We start from the raw sequence: 26448 nt of genomic DNA on the forward strand, positions 1-26448 counted from the left end.
AAATTGAAAATATGCATGGGAGTAAGCTTGATGTAGTGCTTGTAACAGAGCGCGTTCGGATTTCCAGTATTATGGAAGCTGAAGGAGGCGGACTTGTACCGCATCGTGATGCATATCACCCACCACTAGATATAGCCCTTCACCTTGTCTTCACTCAAGGGGATCCTATAGCTGGTTACATAGATCCAAGCAATATTGATAACGAGCTAGATTGGAATTTTGCTAAAGGCGATTACGCTTTATTGTATCGCTTAGTATCCAAAACATCCTGGCAAGAGGTATTAAATGCTCAAAATGTTGACCAGGCCGTCGATGCATTTTATAGCGCTGTGTATGGCATTTTTGACAAAGCAGTACCCAGGAAAACACGGTCAAAAAAACGTACTAGGCGATATCCGGTCTGGTTTAGCAGCGAAATAATAACAAGCATCAATCGCAAGGCTAAGCTACATCGTGAATGGAAACGAACAGGTTGTGAGTCCACTTATAGCGAATTCTCGAAGCTACGAGCGGATATTAAACTTCAACTGTCGGTTGCCTACGATGCTTATGTTGATGGCCTCCAGGCCAAAATTTGTCATGACCCTCGTGCTTTTTGGAAACACGTAGGGTCTTTAAAGTCAAAGGGTGGCTTTGAAGCATGTGTTAATTATAACGGAGAAGAAAGTGTTGGTAGAGAAGCAGCTGAAGCTTTTGCAGATTACTTCGCGAGTGTGTTTCTACCTAATGCCCCCTTGCTTGATCATAATGCAGCCAATAACAAGGATGAATCAAAGTCAGCAAACTTTGTGCACATTAATTTCATTACCCCTCAGGATGTGGAAACTGCCATTAGGCGTTTGAAGCCACGGAGTTCTGTTGGCCCAGACAATATTCCTGCATATGTGGTTAAGGGATGCATAGATTTTCTTATCCTGCCTATTTATCACATTGTGAATTTGTCACTATCTACGGGAATATATCCTAGGAAGTGGAAACTTACGCGCGTCACTCCTATTCCTAAAACCAAAGATACCTCCCGGGTGGAAAACTACCGACCCATAGCCATTATGTCTTGTTGTGCAAAGTTGTTTGAATCTATCCTGCAGAAGTTGATTTTGCCCCAAATTAGACCTGTTTTGTGCGACTCACAGCATGGATTTAGAACAAAGCGGTCCGTCGAGACCAATCTTCTAACTCTTACAAGCTTTATTTCTGAGTACCTGGATAAAGGAAAACAGGTTGACGTTCTTTACTTTGATTTTAAAAAGGCGTTTGACCTGGTCGATAATGATATCTTGCTCAGTAAATTGGCTCACATTGGTTTCTCTCCTCGGCTTCTTAAGTTATTTGCTAGCTATATGCAAAATAGGCAGCAATTTGTAAAGCATGGGTGTTTTGTATCTTCCGTCTATCCAACACGATCAGGCGTTAGTCAGGGCTCTATTCTTGGCCCGTTTTTATTTGGAGTCATGATTAATGATCTAGAGTTAGTGTTAAAGCATGCAAGATGCCTTCTTTATGCCGATGATCTAAAGCTGGTCTGCAGTATAGAAAGAGTGGCAGATTGCGAGGCAATGCAGGCAGACATAGAGGCCGTGATCAACTGGAGCACCATAAACAAACTCTTTTTTAATGTCTCCAAATGCTGCGTTCTGTCTTTTACGCGGTCACAGAAACCGTTACATGCCAAGTATATGCTGGGATCTGAAGTAATAACCCGCGTAGCTACAGTAAAGGACCTCGGTGTCATCTTTGATAGTAAATTGACGTTTCGCGATCATATCGAGGCGCTAGCTGCAGATTGTTTTAAAAGGCTGGGATTCATCGTCAGAAATGCTCGTGAGTTTACCAACCCAAAGGCAATTAAATTACTCTATACGGCTCTTGTTCGGAGTAAGCTGGAAACTGCTAGTTTAGTATGGAATCCAGCTGAGAGTACGTATGCGTTGCTTCTAGAAAAAGTACAAAAGGCATTCTTAAGATTTCTTTACAAGAATATGTACAAGTACTATCCATTCCTATATCCTACTAAATTCTTGTTAGGATGCCTCGATTTCAATTCTTTACAAGTAAGGCGTAATCATAAGCTTCTGGTTATGGCTTGTAGTACTTTGCGGGGAGACTCTGACTGCCCTGATCTAGTGGCACAGATAGTGAGGCTCTCTATTCCTTTCCTGTCCAAGCAGGAGCTACGGCCTAGGACTCCCAACCTTCTTGCCATTCCCACAACGCGTACTGTGGCGCGCCAAAAGTTTCCCCTTGTTCGAGCTCTGAAATTTTTGAACGCGCTTCTGTTATGGGCACCTGAAAGTGATTTGTTTGCGAGTCGATGGGTAAGTGTGTGCAGCGTCTGTCTGAAGTATTGCGAGATGATGGATGGCAGTGCTGTTTTATAAAACTGTATTTGTAAAGTGTTGTCTTGTGTACCTACCTACTCTAGTATCTAAGTCTGAATTGTACAGTTATTTGGTATATTCTGTTATACTGTATTAATTTTTGTTTGAATAAATAAATAAATAAATAAATAAATAAATAAAATAAAACAAAATAACTAATGTGCCTGTTATGTGCTCGTTGTGATTTAAATTGCTAACATTTAATAATAGGTCCTAAGAAGAAAGGTTTACGACCACTTCTTCTATGTTTACCCGTTTGACAGATAATTCTAATCTTAAAAAAATCAGAGTATTATATAGTGTCTTTACGGAATACTAAATTATACTGGAGATAGAACGCCGCGATGAAACGTTTCGTGAGGAAACTCGAGTATAAACTTGATTCCGAGTTAAATTTGGGGCCATGTGTCACTTGAAATTACTTCACGCTCTTACTTTAATCGTTCTTTGTTTGAATTTAGACGTTAAACTTGAATTATGTTGATGTGTGTCAGGGGGAAGTATCTGAGTTTTAAATGTACTACTATTTTTAACCCCCTTGTTACAAGCTTGACGTATCTGTCTGTTTGTCTGTCTGTCTATCGGGAGCTACGATGCCACAGACAGACGTGTGTGTGTCTGTCTGTGGCATCGTAGCTCCGGAACGATAGACAGACAGGCAAACAGACAGATATAGTAGACATAGTAGGCCGATTTTCATGAAACATGGCTAAGAAATCACCCGACTATCTCAGCTTTCAGACCAAAAAACAACTAAATACAGAGTGGGGCCTGTAACAAAGGCGAAGAATTGAACTCTAGGCTATTCTCCTTATACTGATCAACATTTGTCCGGCGACTTTAAAAATAACTTGTATTTTGATTTTTATCACCCTTGAAAGTTTTTTCTAAGAGGTAATGTATTGCGAATTCTGTTAAGTCTAAAATGTGACAGACAACGTCAATGACAACAATAATGGCGTACATTGAAGCTAATATTAATTTTGTAAGAAAAATTAAAAATTTCAAAACTTCTTAATTTTTAAAAGTCACTGAACAAATGTTGATCAGTATAAGGAGAATAGCCTACAGTTCAATTCTTCGCCTTTGTTACAGGCCCCACTCTGTATAAATCTGTTCATCCGTTCTGGAGCTACGATGCCATAGACAGATAGAAACGCACACAGACAGAAATACAGACAAACAGACAGACAAACAGACAGACAGACAAACAGACAGACACGTCAAACTTATAACACCCCGTCGTTTTTGCGTCGGGGGTAAAAACTGCTGACATAGTAAAAAGAGACAATATATTCCGCACGCGTATCTTTATTTCTTTCATAGACCTTGGATTAGAGGGCTATAATAAATGACGAGCCGTAACATTTGTCCTGACCCTACGGATGACAGAGCTGGGATTTTAGCCCTGAGTGTGAAAGGGCGTATATTTGTCGAAATTATTTATGTTTTATACACTTATAGAGGATTTACAGGTATCTTTTTTTTTTTTTTTTAATTTATTTAGAACACAAACAGTCACATAAACAAATGAGTTGGTGTACTACAATGTAGGTACTAAGTAATTTGGATAAAAAAAGACCTGGAGGTTCATTACTGAATATAAAGATTGTTAACATACTAACAAAATTAGGTATGTAAGCTAATAGGTAAGCAAAAGAAATCATGAACAGTAGCTAATACTTAAGAAGTTTTACAGTCATTAGACTAAATACATTTTCTTTACTACGATCGGATACAATTATAATTAATTTAGTTAGAGGAGGTAAATATTAGTTACTCATATTAAACCGAACAAAAATGTACAATTAGGTTTTTTATTTGTAATACTAGTGTTAAGTCTAAATCTAAAACACTTTTCGCTTGAGTAAAACTTTCAAACTACACAAAGAAGTGTTAAAAGGATCAATGTCAAATAGATACTTATTATAATAACTAGGGACTCGTCTGAAAAAAGTGTGCTTTGAGTAATTTATCCGCTTTTGTCCGCGGTTTCGTTAGAAGAAGAAAAAGTAGCCTATGTCACTCTCCATCTTTTCAACTATCTCCACTTAAGACGATACGGACGGGGTTAATTCTCCATACAAACGCTCTCGACTATTTCCTCCCTGGTCTTTGAAGATAGAGCAATGATTTTGTTCAAAACAGATTGTTATTATTTTTATCTGTGTCGGACCGTTTTGATTTTTTTGAATTTCTGCTTTTTAAAGACTCTAGAGCTAAACAAAAAATTCCAAAAACGGCCTGTTTCATTGTGGCGCAAAAAAAGGTGTGATACTCAAGATTGGTAACAATTAACCAAAAAAGCTAAACGGTCCGACATAGATTATTAAATTGTTATTTAGATTCTCAAATTTCGTTTCGATTGATTAAGTTTTGAAGGAGGAAAGAGTCGAGAGCGAAACCTCGATTTTAAAGATTTTTTTGAAATATCTTTTGACTGAGTTATTCTTAATGGACAATTTTTTTCGATAAATCTAGTTAATAACACTTTTATATTTAACTAAAATTCCCAAGTTGATAGGGGGGCTCCTTTCCATTTTAGCATTTTCGCTACCGTATCCTCTTAATGTTTTATTTATACACTTATAGAGGATTTACATGTATTTTTTACTAGCTTTTGTCCGCGGCTTCGCTCGCGTTAGAAAGAGACAAAAAGTAGCCTATGTCACTCTCCTCTTTTCAACTATCTCCACTTAAAAAATCCCGTCAATTCGTTGCTCCATTTTGCCGTGAAAGTCGGACAAACAAACAGACTATACACTTTCCCCATTTATAATATTAGTAGGGATAAATAGAGATGTAATTTTGACGACCTGTCTGACGTAGTCGGTTGTGGCCGTGTCTGCTAGGCTGCTGGGTTCGAATCCTGGTAAGACCATTTATATTTGTGTGATGAGCCTAGATATTAGTTCATGAGTTATGGATGTTTCCTTATGTATAAGTATTTATCTAAATAAGTTAGTATCTATATATAAGTCGCTTAGGACCCATAATTACATAGTTTGGGGCTGGGTTAATCAGTGTAAGGTGTTCCCACATATTTATTTATTTATAATTTATTGTATGTGCTTTAAAAATGGATGTAAGTACCACCAAAAACATATATAACTCCATCTAGACAGATAAAGTCTAAGAAAAAAAACGTACCTCAATACCATACAGAAAACGGTACGGTGGCCTAGATGGCGTTACACCTTTGGGGGACGCTCAGCTAGATGGCGCTAATATTAATATTATACATTTTAACACATGTCAAGCTAAGAATATGGGCCAAATTGTCGAAACTAAGGTACAAAAGTTTTAAGCCTGTGTCAAGAGATGGCAGTGTATGCACTGTGATTACACATTTCACTTCGACAGTAACTCTCTATAATTCTCGATCCTCTTTGGTACCACTTAATGACTGAAGTAATAAATTTTATCCATACAACTTTTTATAACCTTGGGAAGGTACTAATATCTTATACGTACGAATACTTGAGCAATCAATATGACTTGATAGTAATCATCAATTAAACTAAACTTAATAACCACAAAATTAAAATTTTGGGAAAACCCCCGACCGCGACATAGTAGACCGATTTTCATGAAACAATAGGAACACTCCCGACTAACTCAGCTTTCAGACAAAAAAAACTAAATCAAAATCGGTTCATCCGTTCGAGAGCTACGATGCCACAGACAGACAGACATACCTACACACAGGCAGACACGTCAAACTTATAACACACCGTCGTTTTTGCGTCGTAGTTATAATTGTCCCCCAGTCTAGATTTACCCCGCTGTACCTTACAGCAAGATTGCGATGTAATTACTAATGTAAACGCCATTTGTATACATTTTTAATGCGATCTAACTTTTCTAGCGAAAAGACTTTTTCAGAATGGCGCCCTTGAGATTAAAATTGCTTTTTTATTGTCCCTCACAAGATTTTTTCTAACATTACACAGTTTAACATGTTTTTGTATTTAGAGAATTCTTTTTTGGCAATTTATTTTGTTTGAATAAAATATATTAATACGAAATATGGTTTGATAATAACGCTTACCAAATCGCTTTTCGGTGAAGGAAAACATTGTGAGGAAACCTGAGTATTATTTGCGATGAATTTATCAAATAACACGCAGATTTCCTTTAGATTTATAAAAAAAACTACTAAAAAACTAAAAGGGACAAAAAGTAGCCTATGTCACTTTCTATCTCTTCAACTAACTCCACTTAAAAAATCACGACAATTCGTCACTCCGTTTTGCCGTGAACGGCGGACAAACAAGCAGACACACACACTTTCCCATTTATAATATAGTATAGATTGGGAAGACTATCCGATCTGTTGGATGTCGGAAGCATTTCAAAAGAAAAAATCCAAGATGGCGCCTGTAATGTAAGGGATATCGGTCCGACCATCGATATTGGATCGGATAATGTGGAAACACTCTTATGGAATATTGTCTTTGAGAATCGCGATAGTTACTCATGAAATAAAACTATGGAAACGGATGACCACGAACGCTGTAAAGTGTTCAAAACGTCGGGATGAATTTTAAATTCATTATACGCGATTTAATCCGTTGCGATAATTTTATTTCGCTCTTATGCAGTCAAAAAATAAAAAGACTTACCACACAATACAGCTACCAGATTCCTCGTAGTACACATTTTGTCTACCAACTACACTGCACATACTTAGTCACTGTCACTGTGTTACTAGCACTGTCTAGCACATTGTCACTACTACACTATGTCACTTGAGGGTTATGTCTGCATATCTGTAAAGAAGAAAAAATAGATTAGCATATACAGTTTTTCTGTGTCAGCAAAAAAAGTATATACACAAAAAAAATTGTATGTATTATAATATATAATTATATCAATATTTTTAGAATTTCTCAAAATATAATTGTAATGGGATTTTTATTTTAAGGTACTTAAATGTCGAAATATTTTAAATTACATTATTTGACACTTAGTTCTCAAAAAACGAAATTTATTATATAGAAATTGTAAACCGATGTTGTAGGAGGCAGGGCATAGCGAATGATATTCCGCTTTATGTGGTAGGGCACAGCGCAGCGGATATCATCTCGCTCGAATCTAGAGCAGAGCCCAACTACGGAAGTACCTCCGCCTTACAGAAGACCGCAGCCAAATAGCACTATAGACCCTACTCATAGTGTTGTGTTCCTGCCGGTGAGTAAAGCTGCCAGAGCTCAACGAGGGTGCAGTGTACTGGTGACGGAAGGATCTACGGAACTAATTTGTTCCGTGTGTTGTCCTTTGAGTCGTCGGCAACCCGAACCCTCGTTGTTACTTGTACACTGTTTTTTGCTGTGTACTTAACACAGCAAAGGGGAGTATACAAGCTTCTAATATATCTCATTTTTAGTTTCTCATTAACGAGTGATACAAATTGAAGAGACAAAAAAAAGACTTCACATTTATCCCTTACGTCATTTTACAAACGGTCAACCAATTTCAATCCTAAGTTAATATTTCTATTAATTTCATTTGTTTAACTTTAATGAATACTCTGTAATGTTGACATGTAAAAGTGCCCCCGTGGCCTATTTGCTGAATAAATGATTTTGTATTTTGTATTTAAGCCACTATAGAACCCTGTCTTAATAACATCGTGTTGTCTAAATAAGGTTCTACAATGGCGTATGATTCAAATTAGTCAAAGAGGATCGAGTATTATAGAGAGTGACTGTCAAAATAAATGTGTAATCACAGTGCATACTGCCATCTCTCGACACAAGCTTAAAACTTTTGAACCTAATTTTTACAATTTTGTCCATAATGTTTTTTTTTTTTTTAATACAACGTCGGTGGCAAACAAGTATACGGTCCGCCTGATGTAAAGCGGTCACCGTAACCTATGGACGCCTGCAACTCAAACAGTGTCACATGCGCGTTGCCACCCCATTAGAAACTTGTACACTCCCTTTTGCTGTGTTAAGTACAATGTTAGCTTGACATGTGTTAAAATGTCAAATATTAATATTAGCGCCACCTAGCCGAGCGTTCTCCAAAGGTGTACCGCCATCTAGGCCACCCTGCCTTTTTCTCTATTAGGGCTTTGAGGTACGTTTTTTAGGGTTCCGTACCTCAAAAGGAAAAAACGGAACCCTTATAGGATCACTTTGTTGTCCGTCTGTCCGTCCGTCCGTCTGTCAAGACCCTTTTTCTCAGGAACGCGTGGAGGTATGAAGCTGAAATTTATATCAATTACTCAGGTCTACTGTCCCTTGAAGCTGTGAAAAAATCAAACTTCTAAGCCAACGCAATCAAAAGACACAGCCGTTTATGCCGCAAATTTTCGACACTTGCAAGGGAATCAAAACCTACAGGGTGCTTCCCGTGAACTCAGAATCTTGAAATTTGGTACGAAGCAACGTCTTATAGCATAGATAAAGGAAAAATTACGAAAACCATAAATTTTTAGTTACATCACGTCATAATATATTTTTTTTTAATAATTTTAACCTTACTACCCATTTCCTCATAAACGCGTAGAGGTATTAAATTGAAATTCATACCAAATACTCAGGTCTATAATACCTTTAAGCTGTAACAAAATCAAACTTCTATGTCAACGCAATCAAAAGAAACAGCAATTTAAGCTGCATATTACGGAACCCTCGGTGCGCGAGTCCGACTCGCACTTGGCCGGTTTTTTTTTTCTTAGACTTCATCCGTCTATACAAATTAGTTGACTGTGCATGTTCCAAAGCTATCACAAGATTTACCGTTACGGTAAAATCTCCAAAACCTTGTCGCATCACCCACACAGTATTTTTTCTACAACCACATGTCTATGGCAAAACCACTTAACTTGAGAACTTGTGGTTTTAGTGCCGTGTGATTTGGATGACGTAAGTTCGCGTTTTGGCAATTTGATAGAAAGTTATGGTAGAAATTACTGGGTATTATAGTGTCATAGACATTACTTTATTGTTATACCAACAAATTACACGTAATGCAAATGTCATTTAATGCTGTGTGTTTTTTTTTTACCAAAAAAAATTGAGCCTTTGATATGTAGGTACTATCAGCTGCAAAAGTTTATGGAGAAATTATGAATGAATTCATTGATTAATTCGCCATGCACTTTTGAAGCTGATAGAACGTCCCACTGCTGGGCACAGGCCTCTTATGTTTAAGAGGACTCGTTATAAGTCCCCAGTCCCCACGCTAGCCCAATGCGGATTGGGGACTTCACATACACCTTTGAAAAAAGTGTACCTTTGAGTTAAAAAGTTTTTTTTAAATAAGTGTTACCTATTTTAGTATTATTATAGAACATAAATTTTATTTTATACGGCATGGCATTATCTACTAATGAATATTTAGTTCAAATAGCAAGCAAGAATGGAACGATGTCATATATGATTTTTTTATTCACTATTATAGCATTTATTCGATACCATATGGCTTCAAAAGTACTGCAATTATATTAATTACTCATAAAACTTAACGGAATATACTTTATACTTTCTTCCAAATCATTAAAATCGCGTCAAAAGCGGATTATACGAGAATTAATTCAGAAATTACGACACTATTATTTTTAAATCAAATAACGCTCATAAATTATACCCATAAACGTCTCAATCTGAGTTATGGCAGTTTACCCCCGAGCACAAATCAAAAGGAACGATTTTGTTAATATTTGGAGTTAATAAAAAAAAACTTTTATTTCTCCCTTTACGCGAGCAATAAATGTGGGATTTATTTTGATGCACTTTTTATTTGGACTTTGATTGAAACTTTTCTAGCTTTTGCCCACGGCTTCGCTCGCGTTAGAAAGAGACAAAAAGTAGCCTATGTCACTCTCTATTCCTTCAACTATCGCCACTTAAAAAATCACGTCATCCGTCGCTCCGTTTTGCCGTGAAAGACGGACAAACAAACAGACACACACTTTCCCATTTATAATATTAGTATGGATGGATAAACATGATTATGAAACGCTGGTGGCCTAGCGGTAAGAGCGTGCGACTTTCATTCCGGAGGTCACGGGTTCGAACCCCGGCCCATGCCAATGAGTTTTCGGAATTTGCCAGTCACTTTTAGGTGAAGGAAAGAAACCGGACTAATTCCAATAAGACCTTAGTTACCCTTCGGGTTGGAAGGTCAGATGGCAGTCGCCTTCGTCAAAACTAGTGCCTACGCCAAATCTTGGGATTAGTTGTCAAAGTGGACCCCAGGCTCCCATGAGCCGTGGCAAATGTTGGGATAACGCAAGGAGGATGATGAGTATGGATGGATAAACATGATTATAAGGCACTCTATCAAATTTTAATTTATAAGTCCTCCGTAATCCTGTGTAAATAAGTCCGTTACACCCGTTTTGCAGAAGGCTTGATGAACTGGAGCCTAAACACACAATCCCTAATAATATAAATATTTAAAAAATTGGTTTGATATTGGAATTTTGGTGAAGAATTTTCATTTTCTTACTACTAGTATATTAGGTACTCCGTTTTTTAGGCTTAGAGTAATAACGGTTGATTTTACCTAAGTTTCATCAAATATTTCAGTCATCTCTTTCTGTTATTTTTGACTACTCTGTAACATATTATATAAAAATCAATCAAATCGGAGGGGGACCCTTCCTTGTAAGTACCTATGTGGGTGGGTACATTATGGTTACCGATACCAAAGTACCCACATCGAATGCCTTCTTAAGCTAATCCTAAAACTAAATCAATATAGAACGTTTAAGTCAAGGAATCAAAAAGTCAAAAATATTTAATTGTTAATAACAAAGTACTAATATGTATTAAAACTTGGCCACACATGCGCGTTTTGAGAGCGTAGGCGGAGCGTTAGCGGAGCGTCAGCGAAGCGTCAGAGGAGCACAATGATAGCGGTGCGCCGGAAGGACGGTGCTGGCGGGAACTAACGAGCGCGGATTGCGAGCGGAACACCAGCGTTCGTCCGGCGCACCGCTATAATTGTGCTCCGCTAATGCTATGCTATCAAAACGCTATATGTGTGGCGGAGGATTTATTCAGTACTAGATTTTGCCCGCGGCTTCGCTCGCGTTAGAAAGAGACAAAAAGTAGCCTATGTCACTCTCCATCCCTTCAACTATCTCCACTTAAAAAAATCACGTCAATTCGTCGCTCCGTTTTGCCGTGAAAGACGGACAAACAAACAGACACACACACTTTCATAGGTACTTTGCATAAAATATGGAAAAACACGTTAGATTAGTCTTATTCTTATTTAATTGCAATATTTCATCATAAATAATATAAATAAAAAACCGTTATTTTCATTTACGATAACGGTTTACGGTACCCTCATCAAAAAAAACCGTTTACAATTTTTCTTTTGTTGCCCATAAAAACGTAACGACATATTAATTTCGTAGATAAAAAGTATTATATTCCCGGTTATAGTTGTAAAACACGACATGTAGGGTCCCCTTGGAGTCGTAAAGTTTCGTTCGGCTAAATAAATAGACACAGGAAACAATATAGACTTCAGTCTTGAAGAGTAAAGCAAGATCTAAATAATAATAAATATTACAGGATATTCTAACACAGATTGACTGAGTCCTATGGTAAGCTGAAGGCTTGTGCTTTGAGTACTCAAACAATAATATACATAACATAGAAACCTATACATAGAAAACATCTATACATAGAAAACATCCAACGACTCAGGAACAATGGAAAGAAATGAATCAACGTTGTATCGTATCAGGAAGTCAAAGTGAAGGCAGAAGATCGACACACACTGAAGTTGCTCCACCGACAATAGTCCAACTCATAAATGAATGCTTCAGTTATACTGTACACTCTCATGATATAAAAGAGACAGATATAACTATTTTAGTTGATCTCCCATTAGTAACGTGTGGTAGGTACCAATTTTTTTCCTTCAAAATTGCAACAATTTTATAAAAATACGGATGTTGGTTAACCAGCTGGCTATCAGTTATGTATTGTCGTAATAGAAAAGTGGTGCCATGATGCCATCACATACCATACCCGTCCTCTAGGGGTTTTATACAATCTATGGCTAAATAAATAAACTGGATTTTGTTATCATTTTTTCTGGGAACTGCCTGATCGGATTTAGATTAAAATTGTCAGAGTGGAAAATCAGAGGACATGTTTTCCCGGTACTCATTTGTTTTAGTTATGTTTTGGTCCTTTACGTCATATTTGTGCGATGAGATATTTTATTCCTGGGTCATGGATGTTTTCTATTTATTTAAATATTTGTATATTATATATATCGTTGTCATAGGACCCACAAAACAGATCTTCATGAGCTTACCGTGGGACTCCGTCAATTTGAGTTACAATAAAACTCAATAATAATTTAACGACCGGTCTGGCTCAGTCGGTAGTGACCCTGCTTGCTAAGCCGCGGTCCTGGGTTCGATTCCCGGTAAGGGCATTTATTTGTACTGTGATGAGCACAGATATTTGTTCCTGAGTCATGGATGTATTCTATGTATTTAATTTATCTATCTAAGTATGTACCTCTATATTATCGTCGTTTAGCACCCATAGTACAAGCTTTGTTTAGTTTGGGGCTAAGTTGATCTGTGTAAGGTGTCCCCAATATGTATTTTTTTTTTAATATCCTATAACATTTATTTATTTTGCGTCCATTACCCGTAACCTTAAATTTTATTCATTTTTCTGTGTTTAAAGCCTACTGAAATATAATAATATAGCCAATTTAGATAAATTATATAAAATTATGTTGCTCTTGTTTTATGTCATTTAAGTACGACAAATATGTAGTTTTATGACAAAATAGTCCCTTTTTTGTCCCTTACAACAAAAATGCTTTTTTGCTACTCTTTTTTAAAAATATCGATAAGACAAAGACCAAACTGGGTTATCTGTCTTATCTGTTCCATGATTCATAAAAAAGTCCATATTTATATCTTTAATTCATGAGTATTGCTTGGCTTTTGTCCAATATATTAAGCATTCGATACAGGTCAGTATTATACTTAATACATTTATGATTTATATCTGAGTTGTTTACCTTTTTCAAAGGACCTTTTACCCTTGTTACTTTGTTTTTGGTAAATATTAGATTAGATTAGAGATGGGCCGAATATGGACTTTGCCGAATACGAATATTCGGCTGAACATTCGGTTCAGCTCTTACCGAACCGAACATTCGGCCGAATATTAGGTAACGCCATATTTTTAAGGCGGATGTTAAGATTAAAACTATTAAATGATTGATAATGGTTAATACATATATTGTGTTACTACAACTATGTTCTTATGATTTAGTGGATAACTAAAACTTAGTTAAAACAACTATGTACTCTTTTCAACTCTTAAACTACGGTTTCTTAACTTTTTTACAAAACAATTGTATTTATTATTTGACGCATTGGTAATTATAATTATCTCTTTTAGTAGTACCTTAGAAAGCTACTAAAATAGGAGCTTCGTATGCAATAGAATACGTAAAATATTCATTAGTTATTTACTTTGTTTATTCGGTAAATATTCGGCAATGCAACTGAATTATTCGGCCGAATACGAACATTGAAAAACTTGCGGAATATGCCGAATACCGAATATTTACCGAATATTTGGCCCATCTCTAGATTAGATATTATTATTGTAGGTATTTCTTAGGTGTTTTGTTAATACTTACCTATTATTCAAGTAAACAGGTTTAGTGTTTCAATAACATAATATTATCCATCAGAAATGATATACGCCATACGCTTAAATAACAATATCAGAATTTTTGGTTTCAGAAGGACTCAAAGGGATAAACTATTGCTTCGAATTTAATAAAAAAAAACATCAAATACGTATCATTTATTTTATTTTGTTGTTTTCTTGTTTTGTTGTCTTTGATTATATGTTTTTAAATGATCGATTTTTTTAAGTCAATTTAAAAAGTAAAATTTATTTCTATTATAGTAATATTAGTAATCAGTAGCAAACGCTTTTTTGCTTTAAACGACATTGAGTGAGATGTTACTTTTTAACATTAAAACTCTGTAAGTTGACAATATCCTCTAAGTAACAGATAGAGAAACTATTGAAAAAAACTTAAAATCTAGCAGAACCTAATACTTTTCTAAGTTACTTTTTAATTTTGTGCATGTACTTCCTCGAAACCGCGTATAAAAGTAAACCAGGTAAACCTACACAGAACCTAATTAATGTGGCCCGGTCTCATTATGTGTTTTTCGAAAAGCTCACAGACTGGTTGGTTGCAACACTCTTTAACCCACGCTCTAGTCTCGGGTGTGCCGCAACTTGAAGGCGACAGCGTGCTATGGGCATTTTCAGAATTTGGGACCCCCCAATTAGCGTAAGTTGTTAACAAAAACTCACTGTCAGTTTTGTGACGATAATTAAACATGAAATTTCGTATTAATTACATAAACTTTAAGCGATAATCTACATTCAGAACGTGAAAAAAGCAAATTTTAGACAGATTTTATGATTAATTGTCGTCACAAAACTGACAGCGAGTTAATTTTTGTTAGTAGCGACGAGTTTGTATATAAGCGACTTGGTTTTGTCATGAACTGTAATGCTTATGTACTTTTTACACAAATAAACAACTTACGCTAATTGGAGGGACCCAAATTCTCAAAATGCCCCTATCATTCCCACCGGCTTAGCCGAAGTGACAATCGTTAACGATACGAAGCGATTGAAACGCAGTATGGCTGGGCCACTGCCAAAAGAGCGATACAAAGAGCTAGCTACTACGATACGCTAAGGGTTAGCGATTGTGCGCTGGCCAAGTACACTCATCGGCAATAAGTGATGATTTCTGTACCTTGTCACTTTTAATCATTTGACAACTTCGTATGATATTTCAAACTAGATGTTAATGTGACAAGGTACAGAAATCATCACTTATTTATGCCGGTGACTGTACCATACGCTAATTCCCAATATGTGACACCCCTTCTGTCATGTTTATTGACAATGACTTAAGAAAAGCGACATCTACCAGTACATTGACAACACTGGTACTTTTATAACACTGGTCATTGTGAATATAATCTCACTGAGCAGAATAGGTGGTATCCCAGATATAAAGCAGATTTTATGGAACTATTTGTAGTAACTAACATATGTTACCTACATACATTAACGTCCAAAGGGAAAGGCAAAGCACATGAAACTGCTCATGTTTCTGTCTCAGTCGTTTTGGGTTTGAAAGAGTGTTAAAAAAACTAAATTTTGATAATGCAGTAATAGTTTGCTAGCCCATCACCCACACCGTAATTGAACCCATACCCCACATTCGACTTGTACGAAACCCACTGGAGGAAAAAGGGAGATGCTATTCTTTATTTGTTATCACACGGAGAAAACATGTAGGGCTTATTCCTAAAGCAGACGTTATTATTATAATGCTTGTGACTTGGCCCACCGACTAAAACCCTATGTAGGCGGCAAAATGTTTGTGAGAGGCAATTATTTTGTCTGCCCGTCCGTGCGTTTGTCGAGCCTTTGTTTCGCGTCGAATCAAACCTTTTTGTCGTATACAAACAACGTAAAAAAACCGGCCAAGAGCGTGTCGGGCCACGCTCAGTGTAGGGTTCCGTAGTTTTTCGTATTTTTCTCAAAAACTACTGAACCTATCAAGTTCAAAACAATTTTCCTAGAAAGTCTTTACAAAGTTCTACTTTGGTGATTTTTTTCATATTTTTTAAACATATGGTTCAAAAGTTAGAGGGGGGGGACGCACTTTTTTTTCCTTTAAGAGCGATTATTTCCGAAAGTATTAACATTATCAAAAAATGATTTTAGTAAACCCTTATTCATTTTTAAATACCTATCCAACAATATATCACACGTTGGGGTTGGAATGAAAAAAATATCAGCCCCCACTTTGCATGTAGGGGGGGTACCCTAATAAAAAAAAATTTCCCATTTTTTATTTTTGCACTTTGTTGGCGTGATTGATATACATATTGGTACCAAATTTCAGCTTTCTAGTGCTAACGGTTACTGAGATTATCCGCGGACCGGACGGACGGACGGACGGACAGACAGACATGGCGAAACTATAAGGGTTCCTAGTTGACTACGGAACCCTAAAAATGAAGTTAGTACCGGACCACGCATAACCAATGTTCCGTACTTTCGTACTTTTATGCGCTGCCAAGCGGTTTGCGGCACTTGCCTCTTTTTGACAAGAAAATGTCACAACAGATCCTAAAAACTTAAAAATTAAACTTAAGTGTATGACAAAAATACCTACGCTAGAATTCAATATTTTCTAACTATTATCATTCAATCCTAATTGAGAGATGTAAAATATTTTTTATCAACGACTTTGATCGAGAGCTAGCGAAAGTAATATTCATATTTTTTAGGCAAAGTTTTGTTGATTTTTCGACTGTTACAGTTTTGTATTCACGTTAAAAATTTCAAACAAGCTAATTTTTGGGAACGAGCATGTTTATTTACTTTATTTGTTTTCAGCAAAATTAGTTAATATTTGTTTTGCTTGTAACATGCAAAATATATTTGTCATCAGAAAAACTTTGCTATTTACTCTTATTTAATGGATGAAAAAATAAACATCACTTTATTTATATGATCTTTTCTAGTACCTAAAAACATATATGTAAATATACAAATAAAAATTTGATTACATACACAGTGTTTAGTTATTACAGCCAAAACGTTAAATATTTGATACCGTTACCGTAATACCGTTAATTTGGTATTTAACCGTTATTAATTGCCGTGAAAAACGTATACCAAAAGTGTTACATAATGATTATTTTTATATCATAATAAAACATTATAAGGCTTATAAAAGTAACTTTTGTGTGTTATTTAATATATGAGATACTTAAAGAGAAATGAATGAACTTTCGTGAAATGAATCAAATTCGTTGTACGTAAAATTTTGAGCGTTGTGTAGGTTTTAATCGTATTTTAGGAGATACGATAACTTTTTAAACATGTTCTTAAACATATCTTTTGTAATGACTGCGTCTTAAGGTGACTATTAAGTAGGCATTTAGTATTTTTATTTTACTATTACTCCTTTACCGTGATTTTTTATGATGACATACAGACTTGCGGAACAAAATGCTGAGAATATATTTCTCGAACGAACTTTTGCTGAAGTTTTTGTCGTCCCTAGGCTACGCAAACTCTTTATATCATACGAGCCATACTTTTAACATGTATATAAGTTGTAAAAAAAACACAAAATAATCGAAAAAAACGCTTATGCTCAGGTATATAATACACTACAGTTTTTTTAATAATATCTCACAAATTATTTAAAACAACCAATAGCACTCTCATTTTTTCTACTTAAATAAAGAATTCCACAATTAAAAATAAATAAAGCCCAAAAGGCTTAAACCTTCATGAATATTGGCTTTAAACGTTCGGACTTTATTGTTCGCGCCCCATTTGGAAATTATGTAAATGCATTTTATTATGCATACGAGAATTTTCGGTATACACCTCCGATGTATTTAATTAACAAGCTATTATGTAATTATGTACCTATTATGTATTTCAACAAGAGATTACATACTCGTTATGTGATGTTTTATAATTTTTTTTTTGACGACCGGTCTGGCGCAGTCGGTAGTGACCCTGCCTGCTATGCCGCGGTCCCGGGTTCGAATCCCGGTAAGGGCATTTATTAGTGTGATGAGCACAGATATTTGTTCCTGAATCATGGATGTTTTCTATATATATAAGTATTTATATATTGTATATATCGTGGTCTGAGTACTCACAACACATGCCTTCTTGAGCTTACCGTGGGCCTCGGTCAATCTGTGTAAGAATGTCCTATAATATTTATTTATATATTTATTTATTATTTATTTATTTATATAAGTGTGAAAATGGCGGGTAAAACAAAAAAAAATAAAAAACATGCTTCACTAGAATGGTTTTAAATAACAGTTTATTCTGAATAATACGTTTTTAACACATTCGAGGATATTAGACGTCTATAGAGGTCATTATTTTTATTTTGCATGACGTAGACAAAAAAACAATAATTTTATGATATAATTTTAGCTATAGCTCTCAAAAAAACTAAAAAGCACCAAAGGCGAACTTAATACTGTAACTTTATGCTTTTACCTCCAACCACTGGCTTAATCAGAAATATCTAAGTGTAGCACGAAGAAAAAAGTAAAACTTTGCAATCTGTGGTTCATTATCTTTTTTTTAAGTTGGCAATGCCATATGCTACAGTTTATTATGTTTTATTTCTTTAAGACGATAAAGGAAGGGTTAATTCTCCATACAAACGCTCTCGACTGTTTCCTCCCTGGTTTTTGAAGATACGATTTTTTCAACACAGATTATTATTATTTTTATCTGTGTCGGACCGTTTTGATTTTTTTGATATATTTATTTTTAAAGACGCTTCGCGCTAGAGCCAATCAAAAATTTTCAAAAACAGCCTTTTTCATTATGGCGTAAAAAAAGATGTGATACTCAAGATTGGTAACAATTAGCCAAAAAAACTAAACGGTCCGACACAGATTAATTCATTGTTATTCAGATTCTCAAATTTCGTTCAGATTGATTAAGTTTTGAAGGAGGAAACAGTCGAGAGCGGAACCTCGATTTTAAAGATTTTTTCGCAATATTTTTTAACTGAGTTATTCTTAATGGATTTTTTTTTTCGATAAATCTAGTTAATAACACTAGTATATAAAACTAGAATTCCCAGATTGAAAGGGGGGCTCCTTTCCATTTCAGCATTTTCGCTCCGGTAGCGTCTTAAATTTCTTGAGAAATACAAACTTTTTACCGTTTTGTACCGGTACAAAAGTATCGTCGTAAAATATGTTTATTTACCCAAGCGGGAGAGAAAAAAAAGTGTTGTCCGCCATTCGTCCACCACATGTGACTGTTCTCACGCATGCGTGTTGCAGATCGTGTCAAGTGGCTTTACATTATGTAGTTTGAATATTGTACTGAGATATAAGGCTAATAACTGTCTTAGGAAGAATATGTATTTATTTGTTATTTATAGTTATAAACTGAAATAGATACCATACACTAAAGAAAAAGCGATCAAGCCCACTGGTGGCGAAGCCGGGAATGGAACCCGGGTCTCCAGCTAACGCGCGGCTGACGTGCTAAAACCGTTACGCGGTCGGGGTGGTGTAACGGTTTTAGCACGTCAGCCGCGCGTTAGCTGGAGACCCGGGTTCGATTCCCGGCTTCGCCACCAGTGGGCTTGATCGCTTTTTCTTTAGTGTATGGTATCTATTTCAGTTTATAATTTATATATAGTAGTGTTACTACTTAAAAAAAAAAAAAAAAAAACATATCAAAAAAATATTTACTTATTAAAATAATTTGATTTGTTCCCTACATTGTTATTTATAGGTTTGTGTACCAATTAACACAAAACGTAAAAAATAGAAAAAGAAACTACATTATTCACGTAGAAAAATAGTACACTACGATACAAGTGCGAAATAAGGGAAGTTCGAAACGAGTTGCGATAAATGTACCTTTTCGTGTGACATCTGGCTTTAAATATTTTAATATATATCTTACATAATTTTAACGTTAATAACAGTAAAATAATTATACAACGTTCTTCAGAAATACATTTATTTTAAAAGTAGGTAAACTGACCTAATTCTCCTACTTAAAAGGAGAAGATTAAAATATCTTTCGGTTAAAAATAATATATTCACTTTGATTTAAGCTTAAAATACATGTTCATATATCAAATATTATTCCTTTAACGAAATACATCAGAAATTCAAATGTAATATTTGGCGGAATCAAAAGAACTCTTTAATGACGAAATGTTGATTTTGCTGAAGATATTTGTTTATAGCGATTTATTTGAAGTTATTTCGTTTGAGACAAGATGTATGTAAGGAAATGAATATATTAATCATTTTTTCTACTCCCGAACTGTTATTAGTCATTTACAGGGCTTTCCGCGCATGCGCGCAGTATCGAAAAAACTGAAAACGCATTGTTTGGCTCTGTAACCATGGCAACGCATTGTTATAACGGTATTGCGCGCGTACGCGGGAAGGCTTTGGGCAGTTGAGCTGACATAGGCAACAGTGTGAATTTCACGAAAGTTATTCAAGAAAACTATTAAAAACTAAGTGCATGGTCGTAGAAAAAGTATTGTATGCAACGGTGTTTAACTGAGTCAAAAAATACTCGTGGCGTCTTAATAACAATTTTCGGCTTCGCCTCAAATTGTTACCCACGCCACTCGTCTTTTTTTGACCTCCTTTAAACGCCTGTTGCATAAAATACTATTGCTGTCCTTGTAAAGAAAATGTCACTCTGACATCTATACTCCTTTTTGTAAAAAATACTAATTTAAAGTTGTAAATATTTAATTACAAAAGTCCCATAAAAATCACCATTATTTCCATCATATCAAGATTCCCCTTTCGGAATTACCCGAGCATTTCTGTCATTCTGAATTACCCTAATGCGCCATAGTTGTGCGTCTACTGTAAAAACGGGTAGGCAGAACAAATTAATCTGCTTAAGTTATAGGGACAGGTCGTCAGCCCACCGCCCACATTTGAACCCATATACAACAGTCGACTTCTACGACATCCACTGAAGGAAAGGGTTGGTGAAATTTTGCATCCATCTGTTGCAGGCAATGGATTACACAGAATTATCCCAACCCAATGGTTGACTGGTAGAGAATGCCTTTTGGCATTAAGTCCGCCATTTGTACATGTTTCTTTGGTTGTGCAATAAAGTTTATAAATAAATAAATTATTTTTATTTATTTTTATTTATTGTTCAGAATACATACAGTCATATATCAAATAACATAGGTAGCAAACATGTATAAGGGATAAAAGACCTGGAGGTTTATAAATGTTTTAAAAAACCGGCCAAGAGCGTGTCGGGCCACGCTCAGTGTAGGGTTCCGTAGTTTTTCGTATTTTTCTCAAAAACTACTGAACCTATCAAGTTCAAAACAATTTTCCTAGAAAGTCTTTATAAAGTTCTACTTTTGTGATTTTTTTCATATTTTTTAAACATATGGTTCAAAAGTTAGAGGGGGGGGGACGCACTTTTTTTTCCTTTAGGAGCGCTTATTTCCGAAAATATTAATATTATCAAAAAACAATATTAGTAAACCCTTATTCATTTTTAAATACCTATCCAACAATATATCTCACGTTGGGGTTGGAATGAAAAAAAATATCAGCTCCCACTTTACATGTAGGGGGGTACCCTAATAAAACATTTTTTTCCATTTTTTATTTTTGCACTTTGTTGGCGTGATTGATATACATATTGGTACCAAATTTCAGCTTTCTAGTGCTTACGGTTACTGAGATTATCCGCGGACGGACGGACGGACGGACGGACGGACAGACAGACATGGCGAAACTATAAGGGTTCCTAGTTGACTACGGAACCCTAAAAAGTAGGGTATACATCAAAAACATGCAAATGCGTCTTTGCGAGGAGAAAAACATATGATAAATTTACTTTAACAACAAAAGTTTAGATCTAATAAGTCCTTTTAAAGCTGGAAGTGAATGCATAAATGGATCGATGTCATAGAAATACTCATTGTAATTTTTAGATACACGTTTGAAAAAAGTATGCCTAGAATAATTATCATAGATGTTAAAGTTTCGTGAGATATATTCAAATATGTGTGCTTTTGCTGTGTTTCAAACTCCGTGCACGGAGTGCAGCCGCCGCGAGCACTCATGCCTGATAACGGGTCTCCAAATGACTCGAAACATGTCGTTGGCGATGTAATTGTGGAACATCTCACATATTTAAATATTACACAAATCCATACTAATATTATAAATGGGAAAGTGTGTGTGTCTGTTTGTCCGTCTTGCACGGCAAAACAGAGCGACGACGTGATTTTTTAAGTGAAGATAGTTGAAGGGATGGGAGAGTGAGATAGGCTACTTTTTGTCTCGTTTTAACCCGCCACTTCCCCAAAATGGTGGGGTCGAAGTTTGTATGTTTCCACAATTTTCGAATTTAACGTGAGCGAAGCCGCGGGCAAAAACTAGTATGGTGCATTAGGGTAATTCCGAAAGTCGCATAAAAATCATCATTATTCCATAATATCAAGATTCCCCTTTCGGAATTACCAGAGCATTTCTGTTATTCGGAATGACCCTTAATTTAAGTATTTTATAAAATTAACTAATAAAACTAACACTTTAAGTTCTCGCGCTTTGTACACATATTTAAAGTCACACACAGGTCGAACGCGATTAATTAACATTATTTTTACCTTTTTTCCCAACGTTTCGGCCAGGTTGCACTGGCCGTGGTCGCGGAAGACTGACGTCCGAGCAAAAGGTAAAAATAATGTTAATTAATCGCGTTCGACCTGTGTGTGACTTTAAATATGTAATAAAACTAAATTCATACAATATCATTAAACTAAAGTAGAAGCTCAATTACAACCAAACCACACTAACCGAGCTCTCCCACTGAGCCATATGGGCAACATCTGTTCTACATAACCTTTATCAGAAGGGAATAAAGCTCTCAATCGAACAGATATTATCCCTTGGCTTTTAAGTCATTATACAAGACTTTATACGAGTACAGTTGGCAGATATATCTAATCAGGTAAGGTGCTCGCAAATATGTAAACACGCCTAGTCAAAGCGTTAATCGAGCGTGTTCAGGTGTTTGCGAGCTCTATGCCCGTCCCGATATATCTGGAGGGTTACCATGAAGTACTAAAGCTGTTTCATTCAGTTTAGGTTGAGAGAGAGGGATGGAGCTCGATAACTGGTATAGCTGTGTCTCTTTCTCTCAGTACTTCATGGTAACCCCTCTGGCTACTGCCAGCAGCTGAAGTGACAGTAGTTGACGCTTGACGATCTGGCAATCGAAACGCAGGGCTCTGCCGCCACTACAGAAGAACGATGAGAGCTAGCTGAGCATTTCTTTTTTTTTTATTATTATTTTTTTAGGGAATTTTAGGTCAATTGTACTCAGAATCACGAGTACTTTCAATCTCACTGGGAGACAAAAAGTGCCCCAGAATTTCCATACATTTTTGTTATTTTCCTCTTTTGTTACCCCACACAACATGCACGGAAAATGGTAACAAAATAAGAAAAAATCGTATGGGACATTTTTTTTACTACTAGGATTGAAAAAGCTAGTGATTCTGAGTAGAAATAGCATATTTTTTTTCAAAAATATCACATTTCATAAAAGTGGCAAAAAAAAGAAATGCTCAGCTACGCTTACGAAGTGTTTGTGACTTTGGCTAAGTAACCTATCCTCTAACCACAGAATATATAATAGTACAAGTACAGAAGGCCCACTGCTTTGATGTTCACGAAATGCCGCCTTTTAAATGCCTACAAAATCCTAACAAAGAAACGAGCCGCACGTGCGCAGCGTCGGACGATAGGGTTGCCTATGGATTAAAACGAATTAATACTCAGATAAAATGTTATACTATTATATTCGAGTTTTGGGTACTTTCTGGGTATATATACAGTATTTATATATTTTTATGTAAGTCCCAACATCACAAGCCTTATTGAACTTTTCCGTGGGACTTAATTGTAAATCTGTGTAAGATTGTCTTATTTTATTCATGATGTCTATTTAACTAAGCATTACTAGCCATTCTCACGTGGATATCGCATATAAAACTTTAAAAAAAACTCGCGACGTAAAGTAATAATAGAAAGTGCGAACGTGCGTTCTATGAGAACGCGCGCCACCCCTGATTAGGCCGCGAACTCGCGGCCGCCAGCATGTACTTGTAGCGCGGCGATAGAATCGCGGAGTGAGCCGCCCCTGCTCTAACCCAGATTCATAAACGGTCACTAAAGTTATAAAGCTGACAAAGTTTGTTTGTCCCTTTCTATGACATCAATAACCAATAACGTCGGAAAGGGACAAACTTTATCGACTTGATAGCTTTAGTCAACGTTTATGAATATGGGGGGTTTTATATACACCTTATTATAAAAAAATTGTTTACAATCGAACAGATATTTTGTCTTGATTTTTAAGTAATATACAAATTATAATGTATGTCTGCAATGTCACAGTTTCGTTTTCTTTCAACCCCTTATTTGCCAAGAGTGGCACTGAAGCTTTAGTAGTTTCATGTGTTCTGCCTACCCCTTTATGGGATACAGGCGTGATTGTATGTTGTATTGTATAATGTATGTCATGTCAAAGGGATAAAGTGATAAATAATTAAGCCAAGTTTTTTGCGTCGCGGGAGTGTTTTTACAAAGTTTTTTGTCATTGGCGCTTAGTTCTTGTTAATTGGGTTAAAATTATTATTAACTTCGAATCTGTTGGATGATTATGTGCATAACGCTTTAAGTTCTCGCGCTTTGTACACATACGAGTATTTAAAGTCACATACAGGTCGAACGCGATTAATTCACATTATTTTACCTTTTTAACCCCCGACGCAAAAACGACGGGGTTTTGTAAGTTTGACGTGTCTGTCTGTCTGTATGTCTGTCTGTTTGTCTGTCTGTCTGTGTGTGTGTCTGTATGTGGCATCGTAGCTCCCGAACGGATCAACCGAATTAGATTTAGTTTTTTTTTTGCCTGAAAGCCGAGCTAGTCAGGAGTGTTCTTAGCCATGTTTCATGAAAATCGGTCTACTATGTCGCGGTCGGGGGATTTTTCAAAATTTTAATTTTGTGGTCATTTCCCAAAGTTTCGGCCAGTGCACTGGCCGTGGTCGCGGAAGACCAATTTCTGTATTACAGTTGGTATCGAGTCCCTTACTTTTAGTTTGTTTCGACATTTTATCGCTGCACTATTGTTATTTTTAATGAATATAAATCAAAGTTCATAGGTTCATAGTAAGTACCTAACCAGGGATCTTAACCGGTATTTTTTAAAACCCCCGAAACAGGCCACTATTTTGGATAATTCATTTTTTTATATCGGATGGAACTACCTATATATTTAGGTAAAAACAAGAACTTACCAGGGTGTCCCATTAAGAAAAAAAAAATAAACCAAAGAACAAAAAGAACGAAAAAATAACGGTATTTTAGTATGGAGTAAAAACCGGTTTCCAAACTCTGCTGTGAACTAAGTCTTAAAAGCAAATTCCTTGACCGCAAGCAAAGTTTTTAACAGTGTTACGTCTACAAAATATTCGTAATAGCAACTCTTTACAAGTTTACATAATATTTTAAGAGGACCAACGCGGTCCTCCGAAATGAGACAAGCACGTGCGTCTCCCGGGGTGTTCACAGTTGCCATTTATAGATTTGACAAAACGGCGGGATTCGTTAGGCTACAGACAAAAAATAGGTCTAATGATATTGTTAAACATAAAAAATGGAACACTTAATTTAGGGAAAAAAATCACAAATGCGATGAACAAAACGTATATATAACACAGGTTCTAATAATATTCGAAGTTAAGGCGCTTTAGGACACATTTTTTAGAAAAAAATATAGTTTTTTTAGTAAAAATGTTTTCATGTCAGATTTTATTACTCGGTTTTAGTATGTAAAACTGCTATCTGTAGATCCCTTTGTTTTCAGTTAAAATTTTTGGTACATTCGGTTACGGTACAAATTTTGGTACTTATCTACATCGTAACTAGAAACAAAACATCACTAAAATTAATAAAAATAAATAATTAAATATTATAGGACATTCATACAAAGATTTACTGAGGCCCACGGTGACGGAGCCAGCGGTGGTAGCGGAGGAAAGGTACGGTGACGGAGGCAGAGTCACTAGAGTGAAATAGTAGTATTTTTTAACCCCGACGCAAAAACGACGGGGTGTTATAAGTTTGACGTGTCTGTCTGTCCGTCTGTCTGTCTGTCTGTCTGTCTGTCTGTTTGTCTGTCTGTGTGTGTGTCTGTCTGTGGCATCGTAGCTCCCGAACGGATGAACCGATTTCGATTTAGTTTTTTTCATTTGAAAGCTGTGTTAGTCGGGAGTGTTCTTAGCCATGTTTCATGACAATCGGTCCACTAGGTCGCGGTCGGGGGTTTTTTCAAAATTTTAATTTTGTGGTTATTATGTTTTTTTTTTTCACGACTTAAAATTTATTTAGTTACATTTATTATGAACTCCT

General features: G+C 36.0%; 1 protein-coding gene across 3 annotated transcripts in view; it reads right to left on the bottom strand.

Moving 5' to 3' along the window:
- Positions 1 to 26448, bottom strand: part of LOC125237073 (nephrin) — a 457494-nt gene that overhangs the window by 419255 nt on the left and 11791 nt on the right. For all 3 annotated transcript variants that reach the window (XM_048144025.1, XM_048144026.1, XM_048144024.1), the window contains exon 2: positions 7004 to 7150. In XM_048144025.1, the coding sequence (XP_047999982.1) occupies positions 7004 to 7040 (37 nt within the window). In that variant the 5' untranslated portion in view covers positions 7041 to 7150. The remainder of the gene's footprint in view (positions 1 to 7003; positions 7151 to 26448) is intronic.

This window comes from Leguminivora glycinivorella, chromosome 20 (assembly GCF_023078275.1).
Source record: "Leguminivora glycinivorella isolate SPB_JAAS2020 chromosome 20, LegGlyc_1.1, whole genome shotgun sequence".
NCBI lineage: Eukaryota > Metazoa > Arthropoda > Insecta > Lepidoptera > Tortricidae > Leguminivora > Leguminivora glycinivorella.